The sequence below is a fragment of the Thermothelomyces thermophilus genome, chromosome 7 (assembly GCF_000226095.1).
Source record: "Thermothelomyces thermophilus ATCC 42464 chromosome 7, complete sequence".
NCBI classification, from domain to species: domain Eukaryota; kingdom Fungi; phylum Ascomycota; class Sordariomycetes; order Sordariales; family Chaetomiaceae; genus Thermothelomyces; species Thermothelomyces thermophilus.
Genome location: NC_016478.1, coordinates 1507335 through 1532445, shown reverse-complemented (window position 1 = coordinate 1532445; position 25111 = coordinate 1507335). Strand labels below are relative to the sequence as shown.

The window sequence follows — 25111 nt, the reverse complement described above, 5'->3', positions numbered from 1 at the left end:
CGTTGTTGGGGGATTCCTCATGGGAGCTGGGCTTGCAACCGTCTTGGCCTAACTTGGGGGCGATGATGGGGAAGGTCAATAGATCGGGTGTCACCTGGGTGACAGCGCGATGACCAGAGCCGGACAGCGCGCCGTAGTTGTGAGTAGAACCGACGTCGGTCTCCGTGACGGAAGGCTGGGAGGCCTTGCCGGACCTGGAGCCAGCGGGAGCATGAATGCCATTGTTGTTTTTGGACAGCGACTTGCCATTGTCATTGCCATCCTCGTGACTGCATTCAGTAACTTCCTTGAAGTCGCTGATGTCGCCAAAAATGGAGTCGAGTTCCGAATTATAGTCGTCGCTGACATGCTCAATATCGACAATTTGACTAATTGAAGCGGCAGAAGTAGCACAATCAACATCCTAAACAGTCAGAGTTAGCAATACCGCCCGACCATAGTAATGGCTGAAATAATCACGAACCTTGGTCTCGGAAGCGCGGCCGAGAGAAGAAGTAGTAGTGCTTGAGATGGGCCCTTCGATCACAGCAGGAGCAGTGCCTGACTGCTTGGTGGCAGCAGAATCACCGCCAGCGGCCTGGCTGACGATGAGAGACATTTTCTTTCTTTCTTTCTTTTCTTTTTTGTAAGAGAACAACCAGAACGAATATCGAGTCGACAAGCTGGTTATAATCTGACGAAAATCGATCAATGGCAGCCTATGCCGCGCAGCCGACTGCGACTTGGCGATGGGTTGGTGGTATCTAGTGTAGTTGAGTGCTTAACGAGAATCGAGATCGCTTGAACAGCGAAACGGAGGAAACAAGAGAAGAGGGACGATTTGGATCTGCGGAGTCGGCACAAGAGACCGAATTGTTCCCTTGGGAACAGAATCACTCGAACCTGGCTGAGTTGTGAACAAAAGTATAAGAGAAGCGTTGGCAGGTTTTACAATCAAGCTTGAGTTGACTGGCGACGATAATCCCAATTGTTGGAAACAAGTGTTGAATCGAGCTCAGAAGCAGATTGTTGGTTGATCTTGAAGGATGGATCAGTTCGGTGGAAGAGAAAACCAGTCCAGAAACCCCACGAGAAAGCGAGATATTGGGGGAGCAGCTGAAAGTTTTGGCTACTCTTGCACCCCAAAGCTTTGACCAAGAAGGCCGTGAAGTCGTCTTCTCTGATTCTCAACAGATTCAGTGCGTGGAGACTTTCCAGGGCATAACCCTCGTTGAGAGAGGCACGGTAGGGAGGAAACCGTGTCGGCACTGACGTGCCATTACCAACTACATGACCTTACCAGTTATATCTTCAGTATCCAGGTCCACAGTGCGCAACCATTCTTTCCTCTTGGTGAAACTGCCATAAAAAAGTAAGGAATGACAATATTGACGTGTTGTCAAGCAGGCAACTGGCAGACCTAGTCGAGACGATTGCAAGACCTCATATACCCGCGGCCAGAAGAGAGAGCATTCTCGATTCCTTTGCTCATGGAAAGAGACCAAATGTATTATTACCAACCGGCGGTCCCAGCCCGTTTCTCTCCTTACCTTTGAATGCCATCCCACGCATATTCATAATATGTACACGCAGGCAGGAAGTAGACCCCCCCTTTTTTTTTTTTTTTTCACCGGAGGGGTGGGGGAGTTAATCTGCGCATACCGAGCTCAAGAAACCTCCTCCACCATTTTCCCCCTTGGCCCCGTCCCGCCCGTCACAAAAACCTTCCCAACCGGTCCACTCAGGAGCTCATCTGGCACGGCGACAATACTACCGTTCTTGTTGTTCACCCAGCGGATCAACATGGGATCCACGCGCTGCGTGTCGGTCTCGGGTGTCTCCTCGGCAGCCATGAGGGCGGCGGTCTTGCGGTTCGTCTTAGGCGCTTGCTTTTTTAGGAGCTTGTTGATTGTTTCCATCTGTACGAGGGCTAATCAGCATCCTGTCGGGGCCGCGTGGGAAGCTGTTGGATTGAGTTACCTTCACCTCCTCGTTGCGCTTCTCGCTGAGGTTGCGCCTTCGGCGGGCCATTTCGGCGCGGCGCATGGAGAGCTCTTCGGCAGTAAAGTGCTTCTTGGCTTGGACCTCTGGAAAGCGATACGTAAGCAATCGGCTACCATAAAGGGGGGACGAGGTAAGGGGCGGCCTCTTACCATCGGACAGCTTCATGTACTCGTGCGAGACGTCGCCCAGCTTGGCGCGTTGTCGAGCGGTCAGCTTCGACAGGTCCGGCGTGTCAGCACGACTCGTGCCCTCCTCCTCGTCGCTCTCTAGTCCATCGTCCTCATCGCCTTCGGCGTCTTCATCGGCAACCTCGATTTCCTCTTCGCCCTCAGCATCGACATCTTCTTCCTCGTCGCCTTCGGCATCTTCCTCGCCGTTGGCGACTTGGACCGTGACGTCTTCCGGTTCGCTCTCGAGCTCGCTCAGCTCCTCATCCTCATCCTCCTCCGCCTCACCATCCTCATCATCGTTGCTGGCTGAGGGCTTCTTCGCCGCAACCGAGCCTTTGGCGGTAGGCTTCGTCACGTGCGCGCCCTTTACCTTGCTGGGTGTCGATGGATTCTTGGAGGGCTTGGTGACTTTGATGGCAGGAAGTTTCGGGGTGGGAGTGACATCCATGTCGACGTCTCCATCGGCATCAGGATTCTGATCATCGTCCTCGTCGCCTTCGGCATCAACATCCATCTCGTCCCCGTCATCGTCTCCCTCGGCGTCGTCTTCGCCAGGATCCTCCATCCGCTCATCACCATCTTCCTCCTCTTCCTCCTCCTCGCCCCTGCCCTTGGCGAAGTTCCGCGGGGCAACCTCAACTTCTATCTCCGAGCCTTCCTCTTCCTCGTCATCTTCAGCCTCATCCTCCTCGTCCTCTTCCCCTTGCTCATCATCTTCTTCCTCACTGCTATCAATAACATAATTCTTCTTTCCCCCCCGCGCCCGCTTGCTGCCAGCATCAGCAACACCTGCCCTGCCCTTATCGCCGCTTGCACCACCAGTCGCAGTTGCGCTGCCCGGCAACTTGCGCTTGCCGTTGCTGGTGCCGGTGCCGGCGCTCGTGCTGCTGCCGCCAGTCGCCTGCCGCAGCTTGTTCGAGGGGAGCTTGAGGGTCAGATGGATGTGCTGGTCATCGTCAATGCCCTGGCCCCCCACGCCGCCATCGCCGGCGCCGGTACTGCTCGGGGGAGACGACGAGGGCGCGCCTCGGGCGACGGAGGCGATGCCGTTCCCTCCCCCGGAGCGACGGGAGCTGCGCGAGGACATGGTGCGCTGCTGCTGCTGCTGATGATAATGCTGCGGCTCAGAGGTCTCTCGGTCTCTGTCAGCCATGTCAGTGATTGCTGCGGTGGCGCGCTGGGCGGCCGAGCGGCGAGGCCGGGATGACATGACGGCAATGATGACAATGATGGATGATGATGATGATGATGATAATGGGTTTGAAGGGGAGCTGCTGCGGTGTGCTCGTATGTGGTTGGTTCTTCCAGGGATAGGTGGGGCGAGAGACGATGATATGAGTGATTGGGTTGGCGATGGCGATGGCGATGGCGATGGCGTTGGCGATGGTGGTGATGGTGATGGCGTTGGTTGACTTGGGTCGCGGCGGCTGAAGTCGGAGATGCGGCGCGACCGATGGCGTTGTGCGTGTGTTTGGGGTGGCTCAGAGGTAGTGCATAGCGCCAGGCATGTCGTTCGAATAAGCTTGCCGTAGCAAGAGCGTTCAATCAAAGGCCAACATGCCAATGAAGAGAAGCCACAGGGGAGTCAATCAACGTGCCCGTGCCCACATGAGTGCATGTGCAACTCAGCCAAGAGCCGGTTCCGCACAACCTGGAAGCAACCCGGCACTCGGTATCCGAATCCTGCGGCTTGGGTTGCGATGGGTTGTGGCCGGAGTCGAACGGCAGTGGCTTCCCGATGTTGGGTGTTTCGCGCCTACTTGTGCGTTGTTGGTGTCGAGGCACAGCCCAAAACTGGTGGGATGGCCGGCAGGTTTCACAGGCATTTCGAGTGTAGGTGATGGATGGCGCTTGTAGATTGCGGGCTGCAGGAACACCGCTATCCACCACCGACATCCTTGAATGCATCTCTATTTCGCCATCTTTCGCCAATCCCATCCTGCTCGTTGCACATCACGACCACGTCTCACCGCCGAACCACCCCACAGCCGCGCAGTCCCATTTCGTTTGCCGGACTTTGAAGAATAAACATCTTGACACATACATGAGATAACTCACCTTTCAGATGGTCCAGGTCCGGCGTTGAGTGGCTGATCTCACCGAACTCTGCGTGCCAACAGGATGCGATTTGACGTCGTCTTCGACCCGCTATCTGCGTCTGGCGCTGTCTTCGGTGTGACTTTATCGTAGCTAGCCTGTAAATAAATATAGAACTTGCATCAGTCTCGCAAATAAGCGCCTTAAGGAGATGGCTGTTAGTGTATACCACACTGGATCTTGCACGTACCGTAGCGCGTCCGAAAAAGACGGGATAGTTAGATGGAGTTCACCTTGGGGCTGCCAGTGCGAGATCGACTCCTGGAATCCCTCACGACATGTGCTTTGTATGGACCACACAGACACTAGCAATTAAGGTAGAATACGAGTATAAACAAGGACGGCTGAGAGGGCAAGTGCCACTTCGACAACATGAACGACACAACAAAACACTCGTAATTGGGATATCAGAATCAACAGGCTGCTCTCTCGCAAGGCCAGAACGTCAGAGCGCCACCGCACTGTGAAAGCCTCAGCCAAGTATAGAACTTGAAGCTGACCCGCTCCCAAGCTGGTCAGGGCCTGCGGTAGGTTTGCGGATTACCAGTCCCTGCCCGCTGAATGCCCCACATCCACTGCAATGGAGGTTGCAGATCGAAGGCGCCCGGGCCAAGGTACCCAGTTGCCGGCCATTAAGGTAAGCCTCGGCATTCGCAATCCCGTCACAAGTCCCGAGTTAAAGACGTCACGGTCCAAACACGAAAAACCTCGGTGCCTTTCCCTTCTGTACATCATCAATCCTCTATTTTCAGAAGCGTCTGGGTTTCAAAGATAACCGCATCAACGGAGTCTCAATATGGGTGAGACGGAAAAGGAAACCAAGCAGGACGTGCCCGCCGAAGCAGCAGCAGCCGAACCAGTGCCCGAACAGAGCACCTCGCAGGATGCGACACTCGAGCAGGCGCGGAAGTTTCTTCAGGATGCTCAAGTGCGGAACACAACACCAGAACGCAAAACCGAGTTTCTAAAAAGCAAAGGGTTGTCAGAAAATGTCATTCAGCGGCTGATGAATGAGGTCGCCCAAGATGCGCGGGAGGAGTCGCCAGTCTCGGTACGTCGCCACTACTGACTGGGTGTCGTAAGCATCGACTTACAGGCTCCAAGAAACATACAGAAGAGGAGAGGATAGAGCCTCCCATACCCAAGAAGGAAGACCGACCGCCGATTGTGACATATCCCGAGTTCCTCACCAAGCCCGCGCGACCGCCACCGCTAGTAACGGTCAACGGCTTCTTGAACACGCTCTACGCATTTGGGGGCTTCTCGACCCTCGTCTACGGCGCAAGCAAGTTTGTTGTCGAGCCCATGGTTCAAACACTCACCGAGGCGCGCATCTCCCTTCACGACACAGCGAACCAAGACGTCGCCAAGCTCGTGTCCAAGCTCGAGACCGTCGTGTCCGAGATCCCACCCACCAAATCCAAAGATATCAGGCCGCTTTCCGCAGCCTCGGCAAGGCACGATGGCGACGAGAGCGACGCAGCTAGCAGCTACGGCGACCCAACCGAGCTCTTCCACCGAGATGTCGGCGTTCAGACCTCCCCTGACCTCGAAGCCCAATCCCGTTTCCATTCTCAGCAGCAGCAGCAGCAGCAACACGAAACCCCCACGGACCACCAGAGCAAACGCCTCGCCCGCCTGATCGGCTCGCTTAAATCGCTCAACGACAGCATGACCGACCAGACCGAGACGCTGGGCGACGTGCGCACGGTGATGGACGTGCTGCAGCAGGACGTGGACAAGCTCAACGCGGCGGCGGCGACCGACTTTGTCGGCGGCTACTCGCTGTACGGCGCCGCGAGCAAGAACGAGCCCGACGACGAGATCAAGCGGGCGAGGGAGAACATCAGGCGAGTCAAAGGGGTGTTGTTGAGCACGAGGAGCTTTCCGGTGGCTACTCGGTAGGAAGGTGTCTGGGTAAAGAGAAAGTAGGGTCGGAGGGAGGACTGGCCCTCCTTGTCAATCGTTGTGGATGCATGAATGGCCTGGTCACCCCGTGGAGGACGGGGGCCAGCAGTGGTTGAAAGGGATTAAGAGGGTACGGGTACCCTTGGCGCTCTCGGTAGCAGCCAGTCAATGATGGACGGGGAACGGCATGTAGCGAGTGTATCAATACCAACAGGCGCGCATTCGGTGTGGTCTTGGTTCGCCGGCCCATTGGCGGAGCAGTGCGGTGCAGTAGTGTATATGCAATGAGAGTCTTAGGTGACTGCGCCCATTGGTTGAGTTGCTGGAGACAAACCTCCATGCCGTCCCTGAGAGAATGGCATCGAGGGGCTGAGGCGGGGCATTTATTTTACTGGTCCTCTGCTGGTCACTGTGTGTCGGGCACCACTGCGCGGCAGGGGCACCGGGTGCAACTGGGGTGCTCACGGATGTACATACGTCCGTACTGTAAACGAGTGTGATGCTGCCGAGACGGTGTAGCACTCAGCAACGGACAACGCATTGCGTATGATAGTTCCATGACCACCAAGCCAATTAATTTTATGCCCCGTCCCTGGACTATCCTACACATCTCGGGGAATATTCTGCTTGATGAGCTCAGCACAAGTGTACTCTCGTATTAGTGTAGAGAACCGGTCACTTCACCACAGGACTGCACGACGTAGTCGCGTAACTCCGTACGGAGAATTGTAACTCGTCCCCGCTCACCGCCCATCAGCCGTCGTCGTGAGGTTGGAGAAGTGGGGCTCGAATGCATGGAGTCTGGGAAAGTTGCATATTCCCCACACGGGCGAGACCCGACTTGCGAGAAGATGCCCTTCCAAGTCTGTGGCGGGCTTGTTGTGCGAACAAGCTTATTACTTCTAAGGCACCTACGGAATATGCTAGATGCGGAGCTGTGGGCGGGAGGTCAGTGAAGCTCGGGAGCCCTTTGGACGAATGATCACTTCCGGAGCAGCTGCCTCGTACGTAGTAAGCACACTCCGTCGACACACGATAGGCCGAATTCGCTGTCGCTGGGAGGTGGTCAGGGCATCGCGTGAACGCCAGAGACCCCAATCCTGGTCACACGATCGCCAAAACGGACGGACCCGCAACACAGGCTAACACTACTGTGTGTGTACGGAGTGGCGGTAGTGAAAACTCGGCACAATTTATTATCCACTTTTTGATCGTGCCATTCTCGGCTCACTGCTGCCGTCGCTTTTTCCCCCCCCCCTAAAGATCAAGCTCGGTCGAAAAAGTGTAAGACTGTCGCAGGCTTGTCGTAGCAGCAGAAGTCTCGTCACGGTCAGGAAACGGTATACTAGATACGTCGACGCCGCGGAAGTCGACGAGCAGGGTGGAAGCAAAAGCGGGGCAACGGCGTGTTTTTTGTGGTTAAACCATAACCAGATCGGCAGGGCCGCCGCAGGTCAAAGGGTGGCGAGGTGGCGTCGGATCCTGCCGTCCTTACCCCAGACTTCAGGGCTTGGACAAGCCAGTCCGGCAACAGCAAGATTCGAATGTGATCGAGGTGCCGAGGATGCACAGCGGCAACAAAGCGCAGATCCCTGGTCCCTCCCTGGAGGGAGACGAGCTTGGGGACGGGCCAAGCAATGACGCCTCCCAGGTTGCTTTTTCTCACCAAGGCCCGAGCTCGCAAGTAGAACCGAGGGTTGAACCTGATGATCCTGGTATGTTCTGTACAACCGTTCCTTCCTCGTTCACTCATTTCTTGCAAGTCCGGTTTTTTGAGCACCCTCCCCCATCGCAGAGTCCCTTCAATTGTGTTTTCGGTTTTCCACTCGGGAAGAAGATTTCTGTCTCACCTATGTCCGCAATTGTCGGCCACCATCTTGACTACGGGAGGCAGAGCACGAACACGTTCACCCCCTACCTGCCTACCTTACCTACTTAGTGCAGCTACAGCGTTACTTCAGTTGCATAGTGCACTGTACCTACCTGCCTGCACTATATTCCTGGACTCCGCTTGCTGTCTGCTGCAGACGCACATGTCACGGTTGCTTGGTCGCCCTTGTCAATGCGTCGATCGCTAACTCGACGGCTGCACACTTCAAGCAAGTCTAGGCAAACCCGGTCTGCTTGGCGAGGCCATCATACCACTTTCAGAGCCAGACGCCCCGCACGCTCACCGTCTTCAACGCCCCGCGTCGCCAAACCCTATAAAGGTCGCGACTCCGGAAGCGTCACGCGCGCCTACCAGTCCTGGCCCCGTCCCTCTCGAGAGCTCTCGAGATCCAGCACCGTCCAACATGATCTTCTCAGATCTGGTCAAGTCGCCGCGGACGACCTTCACCAAGTTCCGCAATTCCTTCCCCCATGGCGTACAGCCGCCGCTGGACTTCGACCCCGACCTTGTTAGCAGGGACAAGGTGAAGAATAGGGAGGCGGTGAATAGATATCTCGCCGAGAGAGTGCGCAATGACTGGGAATTCACCTGGCCCCCTGTGGTAAACTCGGCTTCTGCCTCGGCGGAACCCGCAGCCAGTGCGCAAGACGAGAAGGCTCAGACAGCCAATGGCGACCCACAAGAAGCCGGAGATGGAGCGGCGGCGGCCGTCGAAGATGCACCGAGGGACCCAGGGGCGGAGGCGGACCCGGAATCGGACGCAGAGTCGGTGTACAGCACAATATCGGAAGATACAACCCGCTTTCGCCCACGGGCAGAATGGACGTCCGATCTCTCAGACGACGACGAGCCTTGTCCATCAGCCTCTCCCTTCCGGTTTGGCAGCCCAGATGCTGTCGGTGCAGCCGTGCGCGAATCCATCGAGATGAAGCGGGCGCGTCGGCGAAGAGCGGTGCGGGAGGAGATGAAATGGAACCCGGGGTTGGCATGCTTTGAAGCGCGCCGTAACGCCTGGACCGGCGCCAAAACAGTGCGGGTGAAGCCGAAGCCACCAAGTCCTGTCTCACCATCTTCCGCTCGCCGCCTCTTTTGGCGACACCATCGGACGCAGTCGTCCATCTCCCACAGCGCCGTCGTCGCATCGGGCTCACCGCCCGGCCCAAGCTCGCCCGTCTCGCCCACTGCAACCCGCACATCCACAACGACGGCTTCCGATTCAGACTCTGGGGCCGTACAGAGAACAGTCTCCCGGGACTCGACCGCTCCCCGTGTCCTCCACCCAGTCCAGACCGTCGTTCCTGTCGCCCCACCCCTCCTCCCGCCACAAAATCCAATGCGCGCCTCGGTCCAGCCTGCCATGTACAGTTCGCTCTACGACAAAGTTGTCACCCAGAGCCTGCAGCCGGCCTGTCCGGTGAACCTTTCCGACATGCTACGCGCCTGCGTCGTCGGGTGGAAGCGTGACGGCGAGTGGCCGCCCAAATCCGTGTACCCTGCCCCAGCGCCCGTCGAGGCGTCCAACGCTCAGGTGCTCGCTGTGCGCCAGCAGAAGGCGCAGCAGCAGCGTAACAAGAATGCAGCCGCTGCAGAGGCCGCGGCGTCCAAGGGGAGGAGGCTGAGCCTGGTTGGCTTGTTTGGCACTGGCGGTGGCACCGGAGGGGGGAACAAGACCGCTAGTCGCACTACGACGACGCCGGCGGCAACACAGGAGGCGAACGGTGCCAACAATAAAGAGAGTAAGGAGGACGAGCTCCGTCGTTCGCAGTCCAATGATGATGTTGCTGGGTCGTCGGGCAAGACTCTCTTCAGGAGAAGTTTGCAAAGGGTGCTGTCTCTTGGACAACACGGTCATGCCCACGGTGCCGTCAGTGGGAATGGCGTGGAGGGGCCACTTTCGCCTACAAGCCCTACTACCAAGGAGGTCACCGCGGCTACTTAGTTCGGTTGGGCGCGCTGGTTTTGGAGCTTCAACATGCAGAGGTCGGCGCTTGGCATCGCCTGAAGGAATGCATCTCGAGGTTGCTTAATCTTTTTCTACCTTCGGTTCGGTTTTTTTTTTTTTTTTTTTTTTTGGTTTTTTTTATGATGGCTGGTTGGAAACTGCTGTGTTTTGGAATGCTCGATACCCCGCGTATTTGCTGATTTGAGCACATCATCACAAAGGGCGCGCACGGGAAAGCAACGGGCGGGGTTAAAGGACAGAGTGGTCATGGTGTTTTAATGTGTGTGGCATGATTGAACGCAATCACTTTTGGAGGAGACATATGGAGATGAATATATACTGGCCTTAATCACTCTGGCCAAAATATCATGACTCGGGCCGCTATGAGTCGTCAAACGCCTGCAGGATCGAACTACAAACTAAGACTTGCGTTGCCAAACTGCTTGTCGGTTCCTCGAATGCTCCATCATCTGGATACCGTTTCAGGACTGTCCGTCAATTACCATTCTAACTACAGGTAAAATGCCCCGACTACGGTATAAGCTTCGCGCACCTCTTGTCGAGGCCCATAGTAGGCAGGAAGCTACGCTTTATAGGCTGTAGGCTCGACCCTAATAGGATAGTTCTATAGATATACTACCAACTTCGAGGGACTTGCTACATACAGAGCCAGCCACACCTCTATGGCGAATGCACCCATTATTGCAGGCGATACGTAGGGAAAGAACACACCTCGGGCGGCCAAGAGCGTGGCATCCAATGGCTGGATAGATAAAATTTAGAGGATTAGGCTAGTATATAGAAGCGAAGCTCCTTCCTTTGCTCTTTAATGTGTACATATATACATCTCAGAGACTTCGTCAATTGAAGCTTTGCTTTAATAAGGTAAGAGGGAACCGAGTCTCTCATCTATATGCCCTTAAATCATCTAATGCAGGTAGTCACATACCCCATTCCCCAACCTGTCACGCACATAATCAACTAAGACAGATGCGGCCTTCCAGAGACGCGCCCATCCGAGATTGATACAAAGTCCCGTCTTCCTCTTACCCCGCTTGGCCGACCATTATTAGATCCCCCTTGATTCAGTGTATGGAAAATAATGTTACGTCCGCAATACCCCCCCGATTTACATTCCTGTCACCCTCATCACGACATAGCCCACAGTGACCGTCACGACAAGCGAGATCAGGCTGCTGGGCACGCCGACCCGGATGAAGTGCTTGACCTTCAGATACCGCTGGCCGGCGGGATCCTCCTTCATGATGGCAGCTAGGTAGAGGGTAGGAAAAAAAAAGAAACAAGTCAGTTACCAGGACAAAAAGAGGCGGGGTTGGGGGAGGGAGAGACGGGAAACAAACAAAGAAAAAGTCAAGGGAGAGAAGCAAAGGCGGGGAGGTGGAACTCACTCATGTTAGGGAACCCGCTCGTGGGCAGGGCCATGGCGGCGCTGCACATCAGCACGCCGGCCATGACCAGCAGGTTCGGATGGGGCTCCTCGAGGCCCTTGCCGACGTCGAAGACGAGGGGGAGGATGATGAGGGCGGCGACGGTATGGCTGATGAAGGTGGCGATGACGAGGATGAGGCTGGAGAAGACGACGAGGATGCCGTAGAGGCTGTACTGCTCGACGCGGTGGGTGATGGCCTTGGTGGCGGTGTGCAGCAGGCCGGACGAGTTGACGGCCTTGCCGAGGGAGAGGCCGCCGGCGGCGAGGATGATGATGGTCCAGGGGAAGTTGTTGAAGTCCTCCTTGGTCAGGATGCCGACGCCGAAGAAGAGCACGATGGGGATGATGGCGATGACGCCCATGTCACCGAAGACGCCCTCGAGGCTGTGCGAGGCGCACCAGAGGGCGATGGTGACGACCGTCACGGCCGAGACGAACCACTGGATGCCCGTGAAGGGATCGCGCACGGGGCGCACGGGCACGATGGTGGTGCTGCGGCCGGGTTTGAAGGCGAGCAGGAGGAGCAGCCAGATGAGGACGAGGGAGAGGAGGCCGACGGGGATGGCGATGAAGAACCACTGGCCCCAGGTCGGTTCGGGCTCCATGATGCCGATGGCGACGACGTTTTGCGGCGAGGCGATGGGGGAGAGCATGCCGCCGATGTTGGAGGCCAGGGCGATGCCGATGATGACGGCTTTGGACATGGGGGAGCCCGCGGGCAGGTTGCGGAGCATGGGCTCGATGATGCCGAAGCAGAGGACCGGCGCGGCGACGTTGCTGATCAGCATGCTGGCGACGGCGGCGACGCCCATGTTGGCAATGAGGACGGTCTTGGGGCGCGTGCCGGCCTTGCTCAGGACGAAGGTGGCGATGCGCTTGTCGATGCCGCACTTGGAGAGCGCGGCTGCCAGCGTGAAACCGCCGAGCAGGAGCATGATGACGGGCGTCCACATGGCGGCGAACACGGCGGCGGTGGTCTCCTTGGAGCCCAGCCTCGCGTGAGGCGCGTCCGCGCCTCGGAAGACCCGGAGGACGACGCAGAGGAAAGGGATGATGAGCGAGGTGACAAACAGGGGCAGCGCCTCGGTGGCCCAGAGCAGACTGACGAGCACCAGCATGGCCAGGCAGTTCTGCTGCTCGGGTCTCTCCATGATCGGGACGTACATGACGGCGAAGAACAGGGCGACGATGATGACGAGGGTGAGCGTCGTGGAGCTGAGCAGCCAAACCGGCAAGGCGAAGCGGCCCAGGGGCGTGGTGATCTTCATAACCGGCAGCACAATCTCATCGTCGCCTTGCAGCCGCGTCCTCTGGGCATCCGCGTCAACGCCGAGAAGGGTATGGCCCAGGCTCGCCGCCTCGGCTCTCCTCTCCAGGCCGATCAGATCCCTCCAGACCGTGTTCCGTTCCCAAACGACGTGCTCTCTCAGGTGCGATCTCAGGTCGCGGATGGCCGCCTCGGCATCACCGTTGGTGACGATGACGGTGTAGGCCTGCACCATCTGGGATATCCGCTCTTCCAAACCCTTGGTGGTTTCGGGGCGGAAGGGGTAGGCAGTCTCGACATAGGTCTCCATGTACCGGGGTCGCAAATTGCGGTCGATGATCTTGTCGAACTTCTTGAGAACCTTGCTAAAGCCGGTCCGATTCAGCTGGATGTACGACTTGAGCTCGCACAGCTGGACATAGAGGTTGATCATTCGCTTCTTGAGCATGATGCCGGACGAGTACAGCACGGCTTGCTCGGCATAGTCGTCGTAGGTCGCGCTCATCCTCCGCATGGACCGCGTGAGTTCGGTTGACGCTGTCATGTCGGTCGACGCCAACCTTGGGTGCCACGCGGAGGTGCGCCTCCCTCGGCTGATGCTCCGCCTCTTGGCGGTCAGGCCGGCCCCCTCGTCTCCTTCGTCGTCACTATCTTCGTACCTGCCGTCCTCGGTGGAGTGGCGACTGTGCGTGCTACTGGGCCGACGATGCCTCTCGTTGTTTGTCCTATCGCTCGCGCGGGTAGGCGGGCGAACGTCATCGGTGACGCCCGCCTCCTGCTCGAACTCGTCGACATCCCTGAGGAGGATTTCTACCTCGTCAAGCAGCTCCTTCTCCTTGAGGACGTAGAACGAGGTTATCTTTTCGAGCTCGACGTCGAGAGCGCGACTGAAGACGGCTTCGGGATCATCGTTCCGGATCAGCGGCCGGGACTCGGCGTCTCCGGCAGGCAGGTGGATGGCCTTCTCGAGCTGGTATATGCTGGGGCAATGTCGTCAGCGCGGCAAGATCGACAACGGGAAACCACCGGGAGGGAACTCACAGCTTCTTGAGATTGCTATAAGCGATGTAGTGGTTGCTCCAGTCCGGAACGGCGTTGAACTGGATGCTGTGGGAGAACTTCATCTCGTCCTGCTGCTCGAGCCACCTCCGCTTCTCGGCCCGCTTGATGTCGTACTTACGCTGGCGCTCGCGTGCAAACTCGCGATACTCGCGCGCCGCGGCTGTCGGGTACTCTGCAAGCTCGATCTGGGCAGGCGGCGGGCTCCCTCCCCTATCGAGACGGACTAGGGGTGTTCGACGGGCCGATGCGGGCGGTTCCTGCGCGCGAACACCGACGGATCGGCTAGGAGAGGGTTTCGTGGGGATGTATGGGGGCGGAATTTTCGATAATTCTGCCTCGAGGGCATCCGTAGGACTCGTTCGAGGTGGGCTTGAGCCTGTAATTCAGCCGGGGGAATCGATTGACGACACGATGCTGAACGGGCTCCAGCTCTCGAGTCCCCGAATCTGCAAGCAGCACCGGCGAACGTTCGGGTGGGGTATTGCGGATGAATCCGTACTTCGTACTCCGTACTGTACGAGTAGTGTATGTGCACCATCGACCGGGCCCACTCAGCCGCTGTGTTCCCACCTCCGGTTGGGTCGCAGTAGCCTAGAACATCTTGGCATGCTGCAATGCTAGCGCTGGAACCCACCCGATTCATCGTCTCGGGTCCATGTCCATGACTGCGTGGACACGTTCCAAGCCAGTGTTCCCTGCGTCAGGGCTATGGAGTACCTTATCAATGCGTAACCCGAGTCCACTAAGATACTGCGTACTGCGTAGGTAATGGACCAACCTGCCAAATGCGTAGTGTATGAATGGATGGATGCCCGTACATACATACACTTACACCGCAATAACAAGGGACTTTCTGGTTGGTGCAGGAGACCGAGTAGCTTTGGCAGTGTGCCTTTCTCCGCTGGCAACAGAAAAACATTCGTATCAACGGAGTTCGGGATACCGAGGACCCCGGCCATGCGGAGCTCCGCTCAAGCTTCCGACGGCTGCGGGCAACGGAACGGAACCGGGCTGCGCCCGCCAGGCACCCGACACGGCCATGTATGTGTCTGCTTCCCGGCGCCTTGGGCAGAGCAGCCTCCTGTGACTTGGATTAGGCTGCCAATGGCTCTCCCATGCAAGAGCGCGCGGCTGAAACGATGATCTACGAAAAGACTTACACCTGTACGGAGTAGTACGTATGCACCGTATAGTAGCCTATTCCGTAAGCACACAGGGGTTATCGAAATAGATCCGTACTTCGTACGAATTACAGTACTTCGTACTCTGTACACAACCACGGCAAGCTCGCTTAGATCACGTGTTTGTTGGCTGCGAAATGGATTGGATTCGACTCATCGAGTGCGCCAGGATATAGTTAGTCCAAGTGGTGATGAAGAATTTAGGAACTATATAAATGAATCCCATGCAAAATCCTGATTGATCCTACCTGATGTTATTGAAATCATTATTACCTGCTCCACTTCTGAACCACGCGTAGCAGAGCTAGGAACCTACTGTGTAGTTGCCAGTGATAATAGTACTGATGGAAGATGGTCTCCAGTAGATGGAAGAAAAGTTGGTAAGTTGTAAATAGTTCAAAAGATCGATGTCTCCTTCCTACGTTGGCTGGCCCTGTGGCTCTGTATAAGTAGAGGATAGGAACAAAGAACCCTCCGTTTGCCAGCCCGTTTGCCAGATCCACAGGGCTTATCTTGACAAACGCGTCCGTAGACAAACGAACTGTATCAAGTACCCAAGCAATCGCCTACGCCTCACTGACGGTCGAGTTCACATCAGGAAAGGACAAGGGCCCGCATCCTTAGTTTAGATCTGCTTTAGAGGGTACCGAAATTCATATTTCAGAGGATGACAAAGACTTTAGTGATTATCTTGGAATATGAGCAAAACTCATCACGAATTGCAAGGTTGGTAGGTACTGTACCTACTACAAGCGGAAGAGGGAGCTCGAGGATTACTCCGTATATTGAGCCCAGAGGTGAAACAAGCATGCTTGTTGTTGCCACCCTAACCCTTATCGGAGCTAACCCGACCGCGTCTGGCCGGGCCTGATGCCGTCATGCGCCAGCAACACAAGCGACCCTCATCCATCGCCCCTCGACAGCCCTCACAACACCAAAGTAGCGCAACTTCACATTTGCCGGGCACTCTGCGGCAATCTTTCAAACCGCCCCCGATGCGCCGGTGATTGCGCCCAGCGCACGAACTGACGAGCTGGCAGGCGCCATGCTCTCCGCATTCACAGCTCGACCCATCATCGAGCTCAAGCAACGAGACAAGTCCAAGATCGAGTCCATTCTCGCCTACGGTACGCTCGTGCTGATCAAGATGCGGCGTGTTATTTTGTGTCTTTGGCTGACTGGCGAGTCCAGGTGACCGCGTACTCGTTGGTCTAAATACCGGCTCCTTACGTATCTACCGGGTCAACGACCCCTCGACACCTCCTCCGACCGATTCCCAGCCTTCCGAGAACCCATCGGCCTCTCAGGCTGCTCCCGAGGACTCCGGCCGCGCCACAACTACAACGGCCGCACAAGATGGCCAGCCAGCGCCCAAGCCCGCCGCAGCCAAGCCCACCGACCTTCTCCGTGAGGTGGAGAGATTCTCGACACGCGCCATCGAACAGCTAGCCATAATCAAAGAGGCTAACACACTTGTGTCGCTCTCCAACTATGCCGTCTCCCTACACGACCTTCAGACTTTGGAGCCAATCGAGGCTCCGCTGGCCCGGACCAAGAATGCCTCCGCCTTTGCCGTGACGAGCAACATCATCAAGGACCCCGCCACGGGAATCCCAGAGATCATCTCGCGGCTGGCCGTTTCCGTCAAGCGGCGTCTCCTGCTTTGGTCATGGCACGAGAGTGAGCTGTCCCCCGACGTCACCGAGATCGTGCTCCCCGAGTCGATCCGGTCCATCACTTGGGCCAATGCCACGAGGCTCGTCTGCGGCATGAACAGCGGATATGCCATGGCCGACGTCGAGACTGGCAACGTAGAAGACATTGTTGGGCCGGGCGCCATCGGCGGTGCCGCAGGCGGGCAGGGCCGCTTCGGTGCTGTCAGCGCTGCCGGCATGGGGTACATGGGCCTGGGTGGTTATATGCCGAAGCCCCTGTCGGCCAAACTCGCAAATGGAGAGCTGCTGCTCGCCAAGGATATCAACACCTTGTTTATTGACGACTCGGGAAAGGCCCTCGAGAAGCGGCAGATCCCCTGGCAGGCCGCACCAGACTCGATTGGGTACAGCTACCCATACATCTTGGCTCTTCAACCGCCGGCGAAGGGAAGCCTAGAGATCCGAAACCCGAACACACTCACGCTTTTGCAGAGCATTGCCCTCCCCGGCGCCGCAGCGCTCCATTTTCCACCTCCAACAGTCAGCCTGGCGCACGCCGGCAAGGGATTTCATGTCTCGAGTGACAGGGTTGTGTGGAAAATGGACGCTACCGACTATGATACCCAAGTCGAAGAGCTCGTCAGAAGTGGCAAACTCGACGAGGCAATCAGCGTCCTCGACATGCTAGAGGATGCATTGCTCAAGAACAAGAGAGACACCTTGCGGGAGGTCAAGATGCAAAAGGCCGAGCTGTTGTTCCGCCAAAAGAAGTACCGCGACTCGATGGACCTGTTCAATGAGGACGAAGTCGATGCTCCGCCAGAGAGAGTTTTGAAGCTGTTCCCCAAGATTATCGCAGGCGATCTATCCGGGGCCGAGGAAGAGAAGCACGACGAATCCGAGCAGGAGAGCGCGAACGGGAAGACGAGCAGCGAGCAGGAAGCAAAGCCCGATGCCGCGGAAATTGCGTCGCCATCGAGAGCTGGCGGGTTTGCCAAGTACCTCATGGGGAGTCGAAAGCTCAACCCGGAGACCGCATCCATCGCCTCGTCGAAGAAGGGCTCCGACGATGACACAGCCAGCATCAAGGGAAAGCCGCAGGACGACCAGTCCCAGGCGGAGAAGGACCTTATGGCCTCGGTTCTGGCCCTCAATAGCTATCTCGCCGGCGCTCGCACCCGGCTCCAGCGCGTCATTGACCCGACCACCGGCAAGCTCAAACCCCGTAAATCCCAGTCCGGCTCGACCGAAGAGGCCTTCAAGACTCTCCTCCTCTCTTCCCCGGACGAGGGCGACGAGCAGCTCGAGCGTGCCCTGCAGTCGACCTTCCGGATCATTGACACCGCCCTCTTCCGCGCCTACATGTACTCGCGCCCCACGCTGGTCAGCTCGCTCTTCCGCATCCCCAACTTCTGTGACCCGGACGTGGTCAACGAGCGCCTGCTCGAGCACAACTGCTTCAACGAGCTCGTTGACTTCTTTTACGGCAAGAAGCTCCACAGCCAGGCGCTTTCCTTGCTCCGTCGATTCGGCAGCCCCGACGAGCCCGACGAGGCCGCGCCCGGCTTGCACGGCCCGCGGAGGACCGTCATGTACCTGCAGGGTCTGCCGCCAGAGATGATCGACGTGATTCTCGAGTATTCGGAGTGGACGCTCCGGAAAGACCCAGAGCTGGGCATGGAGGTGTTCCTTGCGGACTCGGAGAACGCCGAGACGCTCCCGAGGGACAGGGTCGCCGCGTTCCTAGGCGGCATCGATCCGAAGCTGGAGATCCAGTACCTCGAGCATATTATTAACGACCTAAACGACCGGACGCCGAACTTTCACGATCGACTGGTCGAGCTGTTCATCAAGCAGCTGGTAGGCAAGGAGGAGAGAGGGGAGGAGCGGGACGCTCTCATGGAACGATTAGTTAGCTTCTTGAAGGAGAGCGAGCAGTACGGTTTGGGCAAGGCGAGAGCTCTGATTCCTAAAGACGGTGAGTCCATAGTCCTCCCGACAGGTTAGAGTTCCGGACTGACCACCCAAGACCCCCCGTTTTACGAAGCGCAAGCCGTGGTACTCAGCAAGATGGGCCAGCACAGACAAGCACTTATGATCTACGTCTTTAAGATGCAAGACTATGCTAAAGCCGAAGAGTGCGAACCCCGAAATCCCCCCCCTCCCAAGTGTTATTTGTCTGCCCACTCTAACCAACACCCTACTAGATACTGCAATCGCATTCACAAAACTCAGCAACCTCCCCAGCAGACTGCGACGGCTGACCGCCACAATGTCACTCAAGATCCTAGAACCAATCAGCCCGCGACCGCCGAGGAACAGCCTTCCATCTACCACACTCTCCTCTCCCTCTACCTCAAACCCCCGCCAGAATACAGCCCTAACCTGGCGCCCGCTCTCGACCTCCTCTCAAAACACGGCTCGCGCCTGCCGGCGACGTCCACTCTCTCCCTCGTGCCCGAGACCCTCCCTGTGGCACAGCTCGAGTCCTACTTCCGCGGCCGCATGCGCAGCGCCAACAGCGCGGTCAACGAGGCGCGCGTCGTGGCCGGCCTGAGGAAGACGGCGCTCTTTGCGAGCCAGTCTCTCCTGTATCTGGGGGATGGGATACCCGGCGGGCAGGGCGGGCGGAACCGGCGGGTGGTGATTGGGGAGGAGAGGGTCTGCGGGGTCTGTCACAAGCGGATCGGCGGGAGCGTGGTGGCTGCCATGCCGGATAACGCAGTCGTGCATTATGGGTGTTTGGGGAGGTCTGCGGCCGCCACGGCGAGTCCCGGCGTCAACGGGGTCAGACACGGGTCGTCCAGGGCCATGTCGCCTGCTGGGGAGAGTGTGAGGTCCGGATACGGGCAATGGGGTGGCCGGGTGAGTGGTTGACCATGTCATATATGAGTATAGCGCCCCTCGGCTTTCTAGTGGGTTTATGGGACGGTGACGCATTTTGATGGTGGATATCCAAGGGGTTGAGATCCAAGGGGTTGTTGTAGTAGCACCGGGCGCACCCCCCCGCCCCATCGGATGAATCGGGATGATTTTGTCCTCTGTCGAGCCTCGGCACGCCATCCTCGGGCTGTTTATTCCTCCTCCTGCACTTCTTCTCCGTAATTCTCCTCCTCCTTCTCGTCGTCGACGACCTTGGTTCCGTTGCCGACCGCACTGCTCGCCTCCCGCGCCTTGTCTTCCTCCATGCGCGCAGTGAGCTCCTTGTTGATACGGTCCTGAAGGGACGTCACAGATTGGCGGAGCTCAGAGAGATATTTCGCTTTGGACTCGACCGTCGTGCTGTCGGCGGGTGCCGTGACCGGGAGGCGGACGTCGAAGTCCTCATTCGTAGTCGACGTGTAGGTCGCGGAGAGGGTCGGCTGCTGGTGCGCCATCGTCGGATATCCTTTTGGGCGGGTTTGGAAGGGAATCTTCTTGGTCGGCTGAGGCAACGTTGGTGTGGCTGGGAGAGAAAATTGTTCAGCGGGTTGGAGTGAGGGGCAGTTTCATCCGGATCGCTCTCTCGAATTGCTTGCGAGCGCTTCGAGTTCCAAAGGTCAACATTTATATGCTTAAAGGTCGTGGGATGGAATTGAATGATGCCCCGCCGAGAATTTGGCAGACTGCGGGGTCGGGCGGCCCCTCCCTGGTGTTCCGCCGCGTTCAGTGGCTGGCAGGGATACACTTAACTTTTAGTGCTTACTACAGTAGGATAGTGCTCGGCCGCAGCTGTAGCAAGGGCGCACAAATAAGCCGCACCACACGCACTACGGGAACAACTGCTGTGTATTGCGCGGCATGTGTCACACCAAGTGCAAATGCTGTGGATGGAGACCGTAGGTACTGTATGTATGTGTATGTATGTAATCCGTACATACGTATGTATGTATGTACGTAATACCTCGCACTCCACCCCCCCCCCCCTTCCCCCCAAGATGTTCCCGCCTTCCTAAGAAATTGACACGCAACAACCTATTCCGACGAGCAGATATTAAAAGATCATTTTCTCTTTCGACGCTCCGGAGCACAGGCAACTGCACTATCGCTTTGCAGCATGAATTCCTGAGCAGTTTTAGTCTTGTCGCAAAAGCGCCGAATGCGATCAAAGCCAAGATGTGATACATCTACTCCTTCGCCCTGACATCAAGACCCCATCACTGCCCATGCAACCTTCAAGACCCCCGCCGAGGGCTCCAGGGAGCTTCTCGCCCCTGCCCGCCAGCAACTCGGCAAGCGCGGCCGATCTCTCGCGCGCGACCCAGACTCGGCAGGGCTCGGTATCGGGTGATGAGCCGCCGCCGCTGAATGTCCCCAAGACGCGCAATCCCCAGGGCCCGTCCCCGATTCCGAGCTCTACCAACCTCGGCTCCGGAAGCAACAACAGCACTACCAATCCCCAAACCGTGTCGCGTCCGACCGTGTCGACCGCCGTCTCCGCCGCCCGCTCCGTCACGGGGCCGCAATCCCCTAGCGACACGCTTCCGCGCAACGGACCGTCTCCGCTTACTCTGCCGCCGGCAGGTACCTCGTCCCCCGTCACACCCACCTCCTCTAGCAGGGGTTTCAGCCACTCGCGCAAGCATTCGCAGAACGCCGGCCTGTTCGAACCAACCCTGCCATCGACAAGCATTTCCAACCTCTCGCACGTCGGTCTTGGAAATCAATCCCCGAAACGCGCCCCGGCGCCGCATCGAGACATGTCGGCTAGTCAGATCGCTGCCCAGGCGGCCGTGATGCAGCACCAGAACCAGCAACAGCAGGCGCAACAGCAGGTGCAGCAGGGGGTTCACGCTCGTCAACGATCACAAACGGCGGCGCCGGACGAGGCCGATGACGCACCGCCAAACAAGCGTGCGAGCGCCGGGTCGGTGACCCTGAACCCGCCGATACTGAGCCTGACCGAGGCAAGCGTGCCTCGGGATAATGCGTTCGGCGGTCAGACTTATCACAACGGCCTTGCGGGCAACCACACTCTTGCGGCTGCAACCGCCGCCAATCTCGTCTTTCCCAGATCCACCCAGGCGTCCCCCGGGCTACCCACGCAGTCGATAACTCCTCCCCCTCCACCGCCGCCTCCCGCGTCCGAGAAGCCTCAGAAACCAGAAAAGTCCAAGGTCAAACTCTTTTCGCGGCCGGTCAAGATCGGCAGCAGCCGAAGCGACAACAAGGAGAAGCCGCTTCCCAGCCCCGGAAAGGTCGGGCACGCGTTGGCGAACCTGCAGCGGGGGAACTTCAGCACCACCAGCCTGGATTCCACATCCCAGTCATTCTACAACTTTTCCAACTCGTCAGCTGCGACAATACGGCCCGCCGACATGGCGCCGGAGAAGGAGGGCAAGGAGAAAGAGAAGAAGCATCACTTCTTGTCGCGGCAGAAGCACAAGCTCAAGGATGACCATCACCTGCCCCTCTCGTCTGCCATGAGCAACTCACGGCCGACGGACCCCAATGCCCCAAGCAGTCTTTACAGCTTCAGCTTGCCTCAGAGCCCGGTGCCGAACAGCACAAGCTTCAAGTCCGCCCTCGATCTGCGCCACGGAGGGCGCGCTTTTCGGGAGAAGAGGAAGGAGGACAAGTCGTCCGGGTTCGACGATGTCTCGACTTCCGGCGTCGCAAGCGAGTGGCCCGGCTCTAGCAGCGTCACTTCAGGCTCGGCCGCTCAGGCTTCGGCGCTCTATCTCAACGAGCCGTTTGACAGCCACAAGTACGGGCTCAACAACATGACCCACGATGATGCATGGCCCTTTCTGAAGGCCAAGCTGCTCGTCGTCTTCGAGGCTGAGGACCTCCGTTTGCCGGTCGAGGACCTGAACCGCGTAGTCACGATGCATATCCAGTATTGCATAGCCCGACGCAGCCCCAATATCATCGTGGACGACTTGAGGGATCTGTTGGTAACTGGTTTCTCCAGTCTCGATCAGACCCTCCGCAAGACTCCCGAGGAAAGACTGATCCCAGCCCTTGTCGAGCTGTGGATCTTCACTTTCACCAGCATCCTGCCCTACATGCAGGCTGTGTTCTTGCCGTTGGATCTCGAGTTCTCGGGTCACGGTACCCTCATGTCACCCGAGCAGGCCCGTGATTTCTGGGGTGGCGTTCCAGTAACCACCTCGTCAGCCGATGCCTCCTCCGGTTCTCAAAAGCCCGGCCGCAGTCAGAGCGTCACTGTTGCCCCGGCATCTTCGGTCCTCGAAGTTCGCCGGTTCGTTCTACTTGCATTTCGCGACGTCGTCATCCTTCCGCGTTACGAGACCCTTAAAGCCATGTTCTCCCGCCTCTCACTCGAGTTCCTACCCCAGTCTCTCGCTTCCATGGCTCTCGCTTCGCCGCCCCTTCCAATTCCCTCCCCGGGCCACCACAACCAGAGCATCAACCAACAGCTCTCTGGATCGGAACCGCACGCTTCGACCAGCCTTCCCACCACCCTCGGCCAATACCGCCCCGGAACAGCCACCTCTCTCGACCCGTCCGTCGCGAGCTATAATAGCACCGGCAGCAATCCCTTTGGCGACAGTTCCGGCAGCGGCAACCGCAGCCGCGCCATCAGCAATGTCTCCTTCGGCAGCGACAGCGCCGCTCACCCGCTGCGGCCCTTCACGCCGAGCAGCCTCCAGCACAACACGATCAGCGCCGCCGCCAGTTCCACGCTTAACCTGGCTCTCACGACCACCATGTCCAACACGACCACCACTAGCCACGGCGCCAGCAGCCTCCGCGACCAGAACGTTGAGGACTCCAAGCAGGTCACCGACATGGTCGGCCGCATGCTGCAGTGCATGAGCGTTTTGGCATCGGTCGGGGTGACGCCGCTCGTGGTAGCCGGCCAAAGCGGAGCCGGGGCCGCCGCGGTCGGCCGGGCTGACGACTCTGACGAGGCCAACAAGAAGATTGAGGAGCTGAACAAGCTGCTTAAGCTTAACTGGCTGGGCAGGGGCCGCACCGGGAGAAACAGGAGGGGAATGGTCGGCGGGAGGGCGACCAAGCGGGGCGGCTCGACGGGCGTGCAGCCGCCGCCACCCACCCTCGTCCCATCCTCGTGGGCCGAGTCTGGGTCCGGTGCCGGGGCCGGGTAGTTCGGCAGGCGGAGGGGCGAAGAGCGGGGGACAAGAAAGAGCAGCGTGAAGGAAGGTGCATGTGTTATGATACCCGGGAGATCTGGGGTGCTATTGCTAGGTTCAAAGTTTCGTTTGCCTGTTATTTGTATGTTTTGGCGTTGGTATGCTTTCAATGTAGGCTAAATCGTTGGGTGGTCAAAGTACGCCTTCGGGGAGTTGGCGAGCTACTGGGAGAAAGGCCAGAGAAGACAAGTGGAACCACGGATGGCGGATGGTAGGAAATATACTGTACAACGGCGTTCTCCTTAGGATAAAGGAAGGATCTCTCTATATATCTTGTATTGGACATGTCTATCTCCCTGATTGGCGGGTAACGACGCTCTGCCCCCCATCGTCTGGAGCGAAAGCAATAGAACACAGCTATCCAATCTGCATGTTTGTACCCCCCCGAGATATGGCAAAGGCACAACCGGTCGATGACAACATTTCACGAAGAGTGTCTTAAACAGGCTGGGATAACGCATCAGGGGAAGTTCTCGGCCGTCGCAAGGAAGCTTTGAACGACCTTATTTACTAACTGGCATGATGGAATGGCTTACGGCAATTAAACAAGACCCAAGGCACCGATCAAGGAAGCGTTTGAACTAAAAGAACCGTCTATTATTGTACTACTACCGCTACTCATTGGGACGTTTGTCCAAGCTGCCGTAAACCGCGACGGCTAGTGTCTTTACGCCGAATTGTATGTAAACCCTGAGACACCATGTTAGCCGCTGGCCGTTTGCAATGAAGCGTCAACAACATGGCGATTGATGTCCAATCAGACATCCAAGGAAGGTATTCGCCCTCATCTGTCCCGAGATAGGCTCTGGTGGGACTCGAGTGGAAACTGCGAATGTATGGGAAAATTTCATCATATGGAGAAGTGGGAGTAGTGAGAGAAATGGGTACTGACCTGACAATCAGTATCTGAAAACTTGCTGGAGGTTAGTAAGATTGAGATCATGCCAAATTCACACGTCGGGCGGGCGGGCAACGCTTTATGCTCGAAGAGACCTGCTCTGGAAGATTCGACTGTTGCCGGGTCAGCGACCAATTTTGCAAAAACTCAGAATGACAGTGGAGACAGAGACGGCATCAAGCTCCACCACCCAAGGGAAAAACATCGAGAAATGTCTTCCGCCGTAGTCAGACAGAATTACTGGCAAGTAACAGGCCCCTCCCGCAGGGGAAGCCCGAAAATGGCTTCGTTCATGGTCGATTCAGATGGGAAAAGAAGATGCGTTGCATGTCATCATTCAACGGCGGGAGCCCGCGATGCGCGGTCAAGGAGATAAAAGGGAAGGGGAGGGGGGAGAAAATCTTTGCTTACCTTTCTTCCTCCAGCCGTTGTATATTGCTTCAATGCTCGGCGGAAGCTCGAGCTGAACCAACTTCGCAAGCATCCAGTCCAAATTCACCCGTTTGA

The 25111-nt window shown here is 57.5% G+C and overlaps 7 protein-coding genes across 7 annotated transcripts; 4 read left to right on the top strand and 3 right to left on the bottom strand.

The window, feature by feature from the left end:
* Positions 1-1311: 1311 nt before the first annotated feature.
* MYCTH_2311850 (uncharacterized protein) lies at positions 1312-3530 on the bottom strand. Its single transcript, XM_003666766.1, has 2 exons — positions 1960-3530; positions 1312-1898 (listed from the first exon to the last, which is right to left on the bottom strand). The coding sequence occupies exons 1-2, from the start codon at positions 3361-3363 to the stop codon at positions 1647-1649; spliced, it is 1656 nt and encodes a 551-aa protein (XP_003666814.1). The 5' UTR covers positions 3364-3530; the 3' UTR covers positions 1312-1646.
* Positions 3531-4909: 1379 nt separating this feature from the next.
* On the top strand, positions 4910-6299 carry MYCTH_2311848 (uncharacterized protein). Its single transcript, XM_003666765.1, has 2 exons — positions 4910-5301; positions 5355-6299. Exons 1-2 carry the CDS (start codon positions 5047-5049, stop codon positions 6153-6155), a joined length of 1056 nt encoding a protein of 351 aa, XP_003666813.1. The 5' UTR covers positions 4910-5046; the 3' UTR covers positions 6156-6299.
* A 1373-nt stretch (positions 6300-7672) lies between these two features.
* On the top strand, positions 7673-10002 carry MYCTH_2311847 (uncharacterized protein). Its single transcript, XM_003666764.1, has 2 exons — positions 7673-7873; positions 8259-10002. The coding sequence occupies exon 2, from the start codon at positions 8453-8455 to the stop codon at positions 9986-9988; it is 1536 nt and encodes a 511-aa protein (XP_003666812.1). The 5' UTR covers positions 7673-7873; positions 8259-8452; the 3' UTR covers positions 9989-10002.
* An 835-nt stretch (positions 10003-10837) lies between these two features.
* Positions 10838-14254, bottom strand: MYCTH_2311845 (uncharacterized protein). The gene is made up of 3 exons (XM_003666763.1): positions 13750-14254; positions 11401-13688; positions 10838-11263 (listed from the first exon to the last, which is right to left on the bottom strand). Exons 1-3 carry the CDS (start codon positions 13830-13832, stop codon positions 11121-11123), a joined length of 2514 nt encoding a protein of 837 aa, XP_003666811.1. The 5' UTR covers positions 13833-14254; the 3' UTR covers positions 10838-11120.
* A 1549-nt stretch (positions 14255-15803) lies between these two features.
* Positions 15804-19659, top strand: MYCTH_2311843 (uncharacterized protein). The gene is made up of 4 exons (XM_003666762.1): positions 15804-16078; positions 16143-18584; positions 18636-18744; positions 18814-19659. Exons 1-4 carry the CDS (start codon positions 15997-15999, stop codon positions 19481-19483), a joined length of 3303 nt encoding a protein of 1100 aa, XP_003666810.1. The 5' UTR covers positions 15804-15996; the 3' UTR covers positions 19484-19659.
* Positions 19660-19680: 21 nt separating this feature from the next.
* MYCTH_2121350 (uncharacterized protein) lies at positions 19681-19983 on the bottom strand (the record flags this gene model as incomplete). Its single annotated transcript, XM_003666761.1, has 1 exon — positions 19681-19983. The coding sequence occupies one exon, from the start codon at positions 19981-19983 to the stop codon at positions 19681-19683; it is 303 nt and encodes a 100-aa protein (XP_003666809.1).
* A 548-nt stretch (positions 19984-20531) lies between these two features.
* On the top strand, positions 20532-23788 carry MYCTH_2311840 (uncharacterized protein). Its single transcript, XM_003666760.1, has one exon. It carries the CDS (start codon positions 20752-20754, stop codon positions 23659-23661), a length of 2910 nt encoding a protein of 969 aa, XP_003666808.1. The 5' UTR covers positions 20532-20751; the 3' UTR covers positions 23662-23788.
* Positions 23789-25111: the final 1323 nt, after the last annotated feature.

Bases quoted from the DNA above. Each gene is read 5' to 3' on its own strand.
- MYCTH_2311850 (XM_003666766.1), bottom strand. From the start codon at position 3,363: ATGTCATCCCGGCCTCGCCGCTCGGCCGCCCAGCGCGCCACCGCAGCA. The intron at 1,899-1,959 runs GTAACTCAATCC...GCCCTCGTACAG, and splicing joins AGCGCAACGAGGAGGTGAAG to ATGGAAACAATCAACAAGCT.
- MYCTH_2311848 (XM_003666765.1), top strand. From the start codon at position 5,047: ATGGGTGAGACGGAAAAGGAAACCAAGCAGGACGTGCCCGCCGAAGCA. The intron at 5,302-5,354 runs GTACGTCGCCAC...ACAGGCTCCAAG, and splicing joins GGGAGGAGTCGCCAGTCTCG to AAACATACAGAAGAGGAGAG.
- MYCTH_2311847 (XM_003666764.1), top strand. From the start codon at position 8,453: ATGATCTTCTCAGATCTGGTCAAGTCGCCGCGGACGACCTTCACCAAG.
- MYCTH_2311845 (XM_003666763.1), bottom strand. From the start codon at position 13,832: ATGAAGTTCTCCCACAGCATCCAGTTCAACGCCGTTCCGGACTGGAGC. The intron at 13,689-13,749 runs GTGAGTTCCCTC...ACATTGCCCCAG, and splicing joins TATAGCAATCTCAAGAAGCT to CATATACCAGCTCGAGAAGG. The intron at 11,264-11,400 runs GTGAGTTCCACC...CCCTCTACCTAG, and splicing joins GAGCGGGTTCCCTAACATGA to CTGCCATCATGAAGGAGGAT.
- MYCTH_2311843 (XM_003666762.1), top strand. From the start codon at position 15,997: ATGCTCTCCGCATTCACAGCTCGACCCATCATCGAGCTCAAGCAACGA. The intron at 16,079-16,142 runs GTACGCTCGTGC...TGGCGAGTCCAG, and splicing joins CGAGTCCATTCTCGCCTACG to GTGACCGCGTACTCGTTGGT. The intron at 18,585-18,635 runs GTGAGTCCATAG...TGACCACCCAAG, and splicing joins AGCTCTGATTCCTAAAGACG to ACCCCCCGTTTTACGAAGCG.
- MYCTH_2311840 (XM_003666760.1), top strand. From the start codon at position 20,752: ATGCAACCTTCAAGACCCCCGCCGAGGGCTCCAGGGAGCTTCTCGCCC.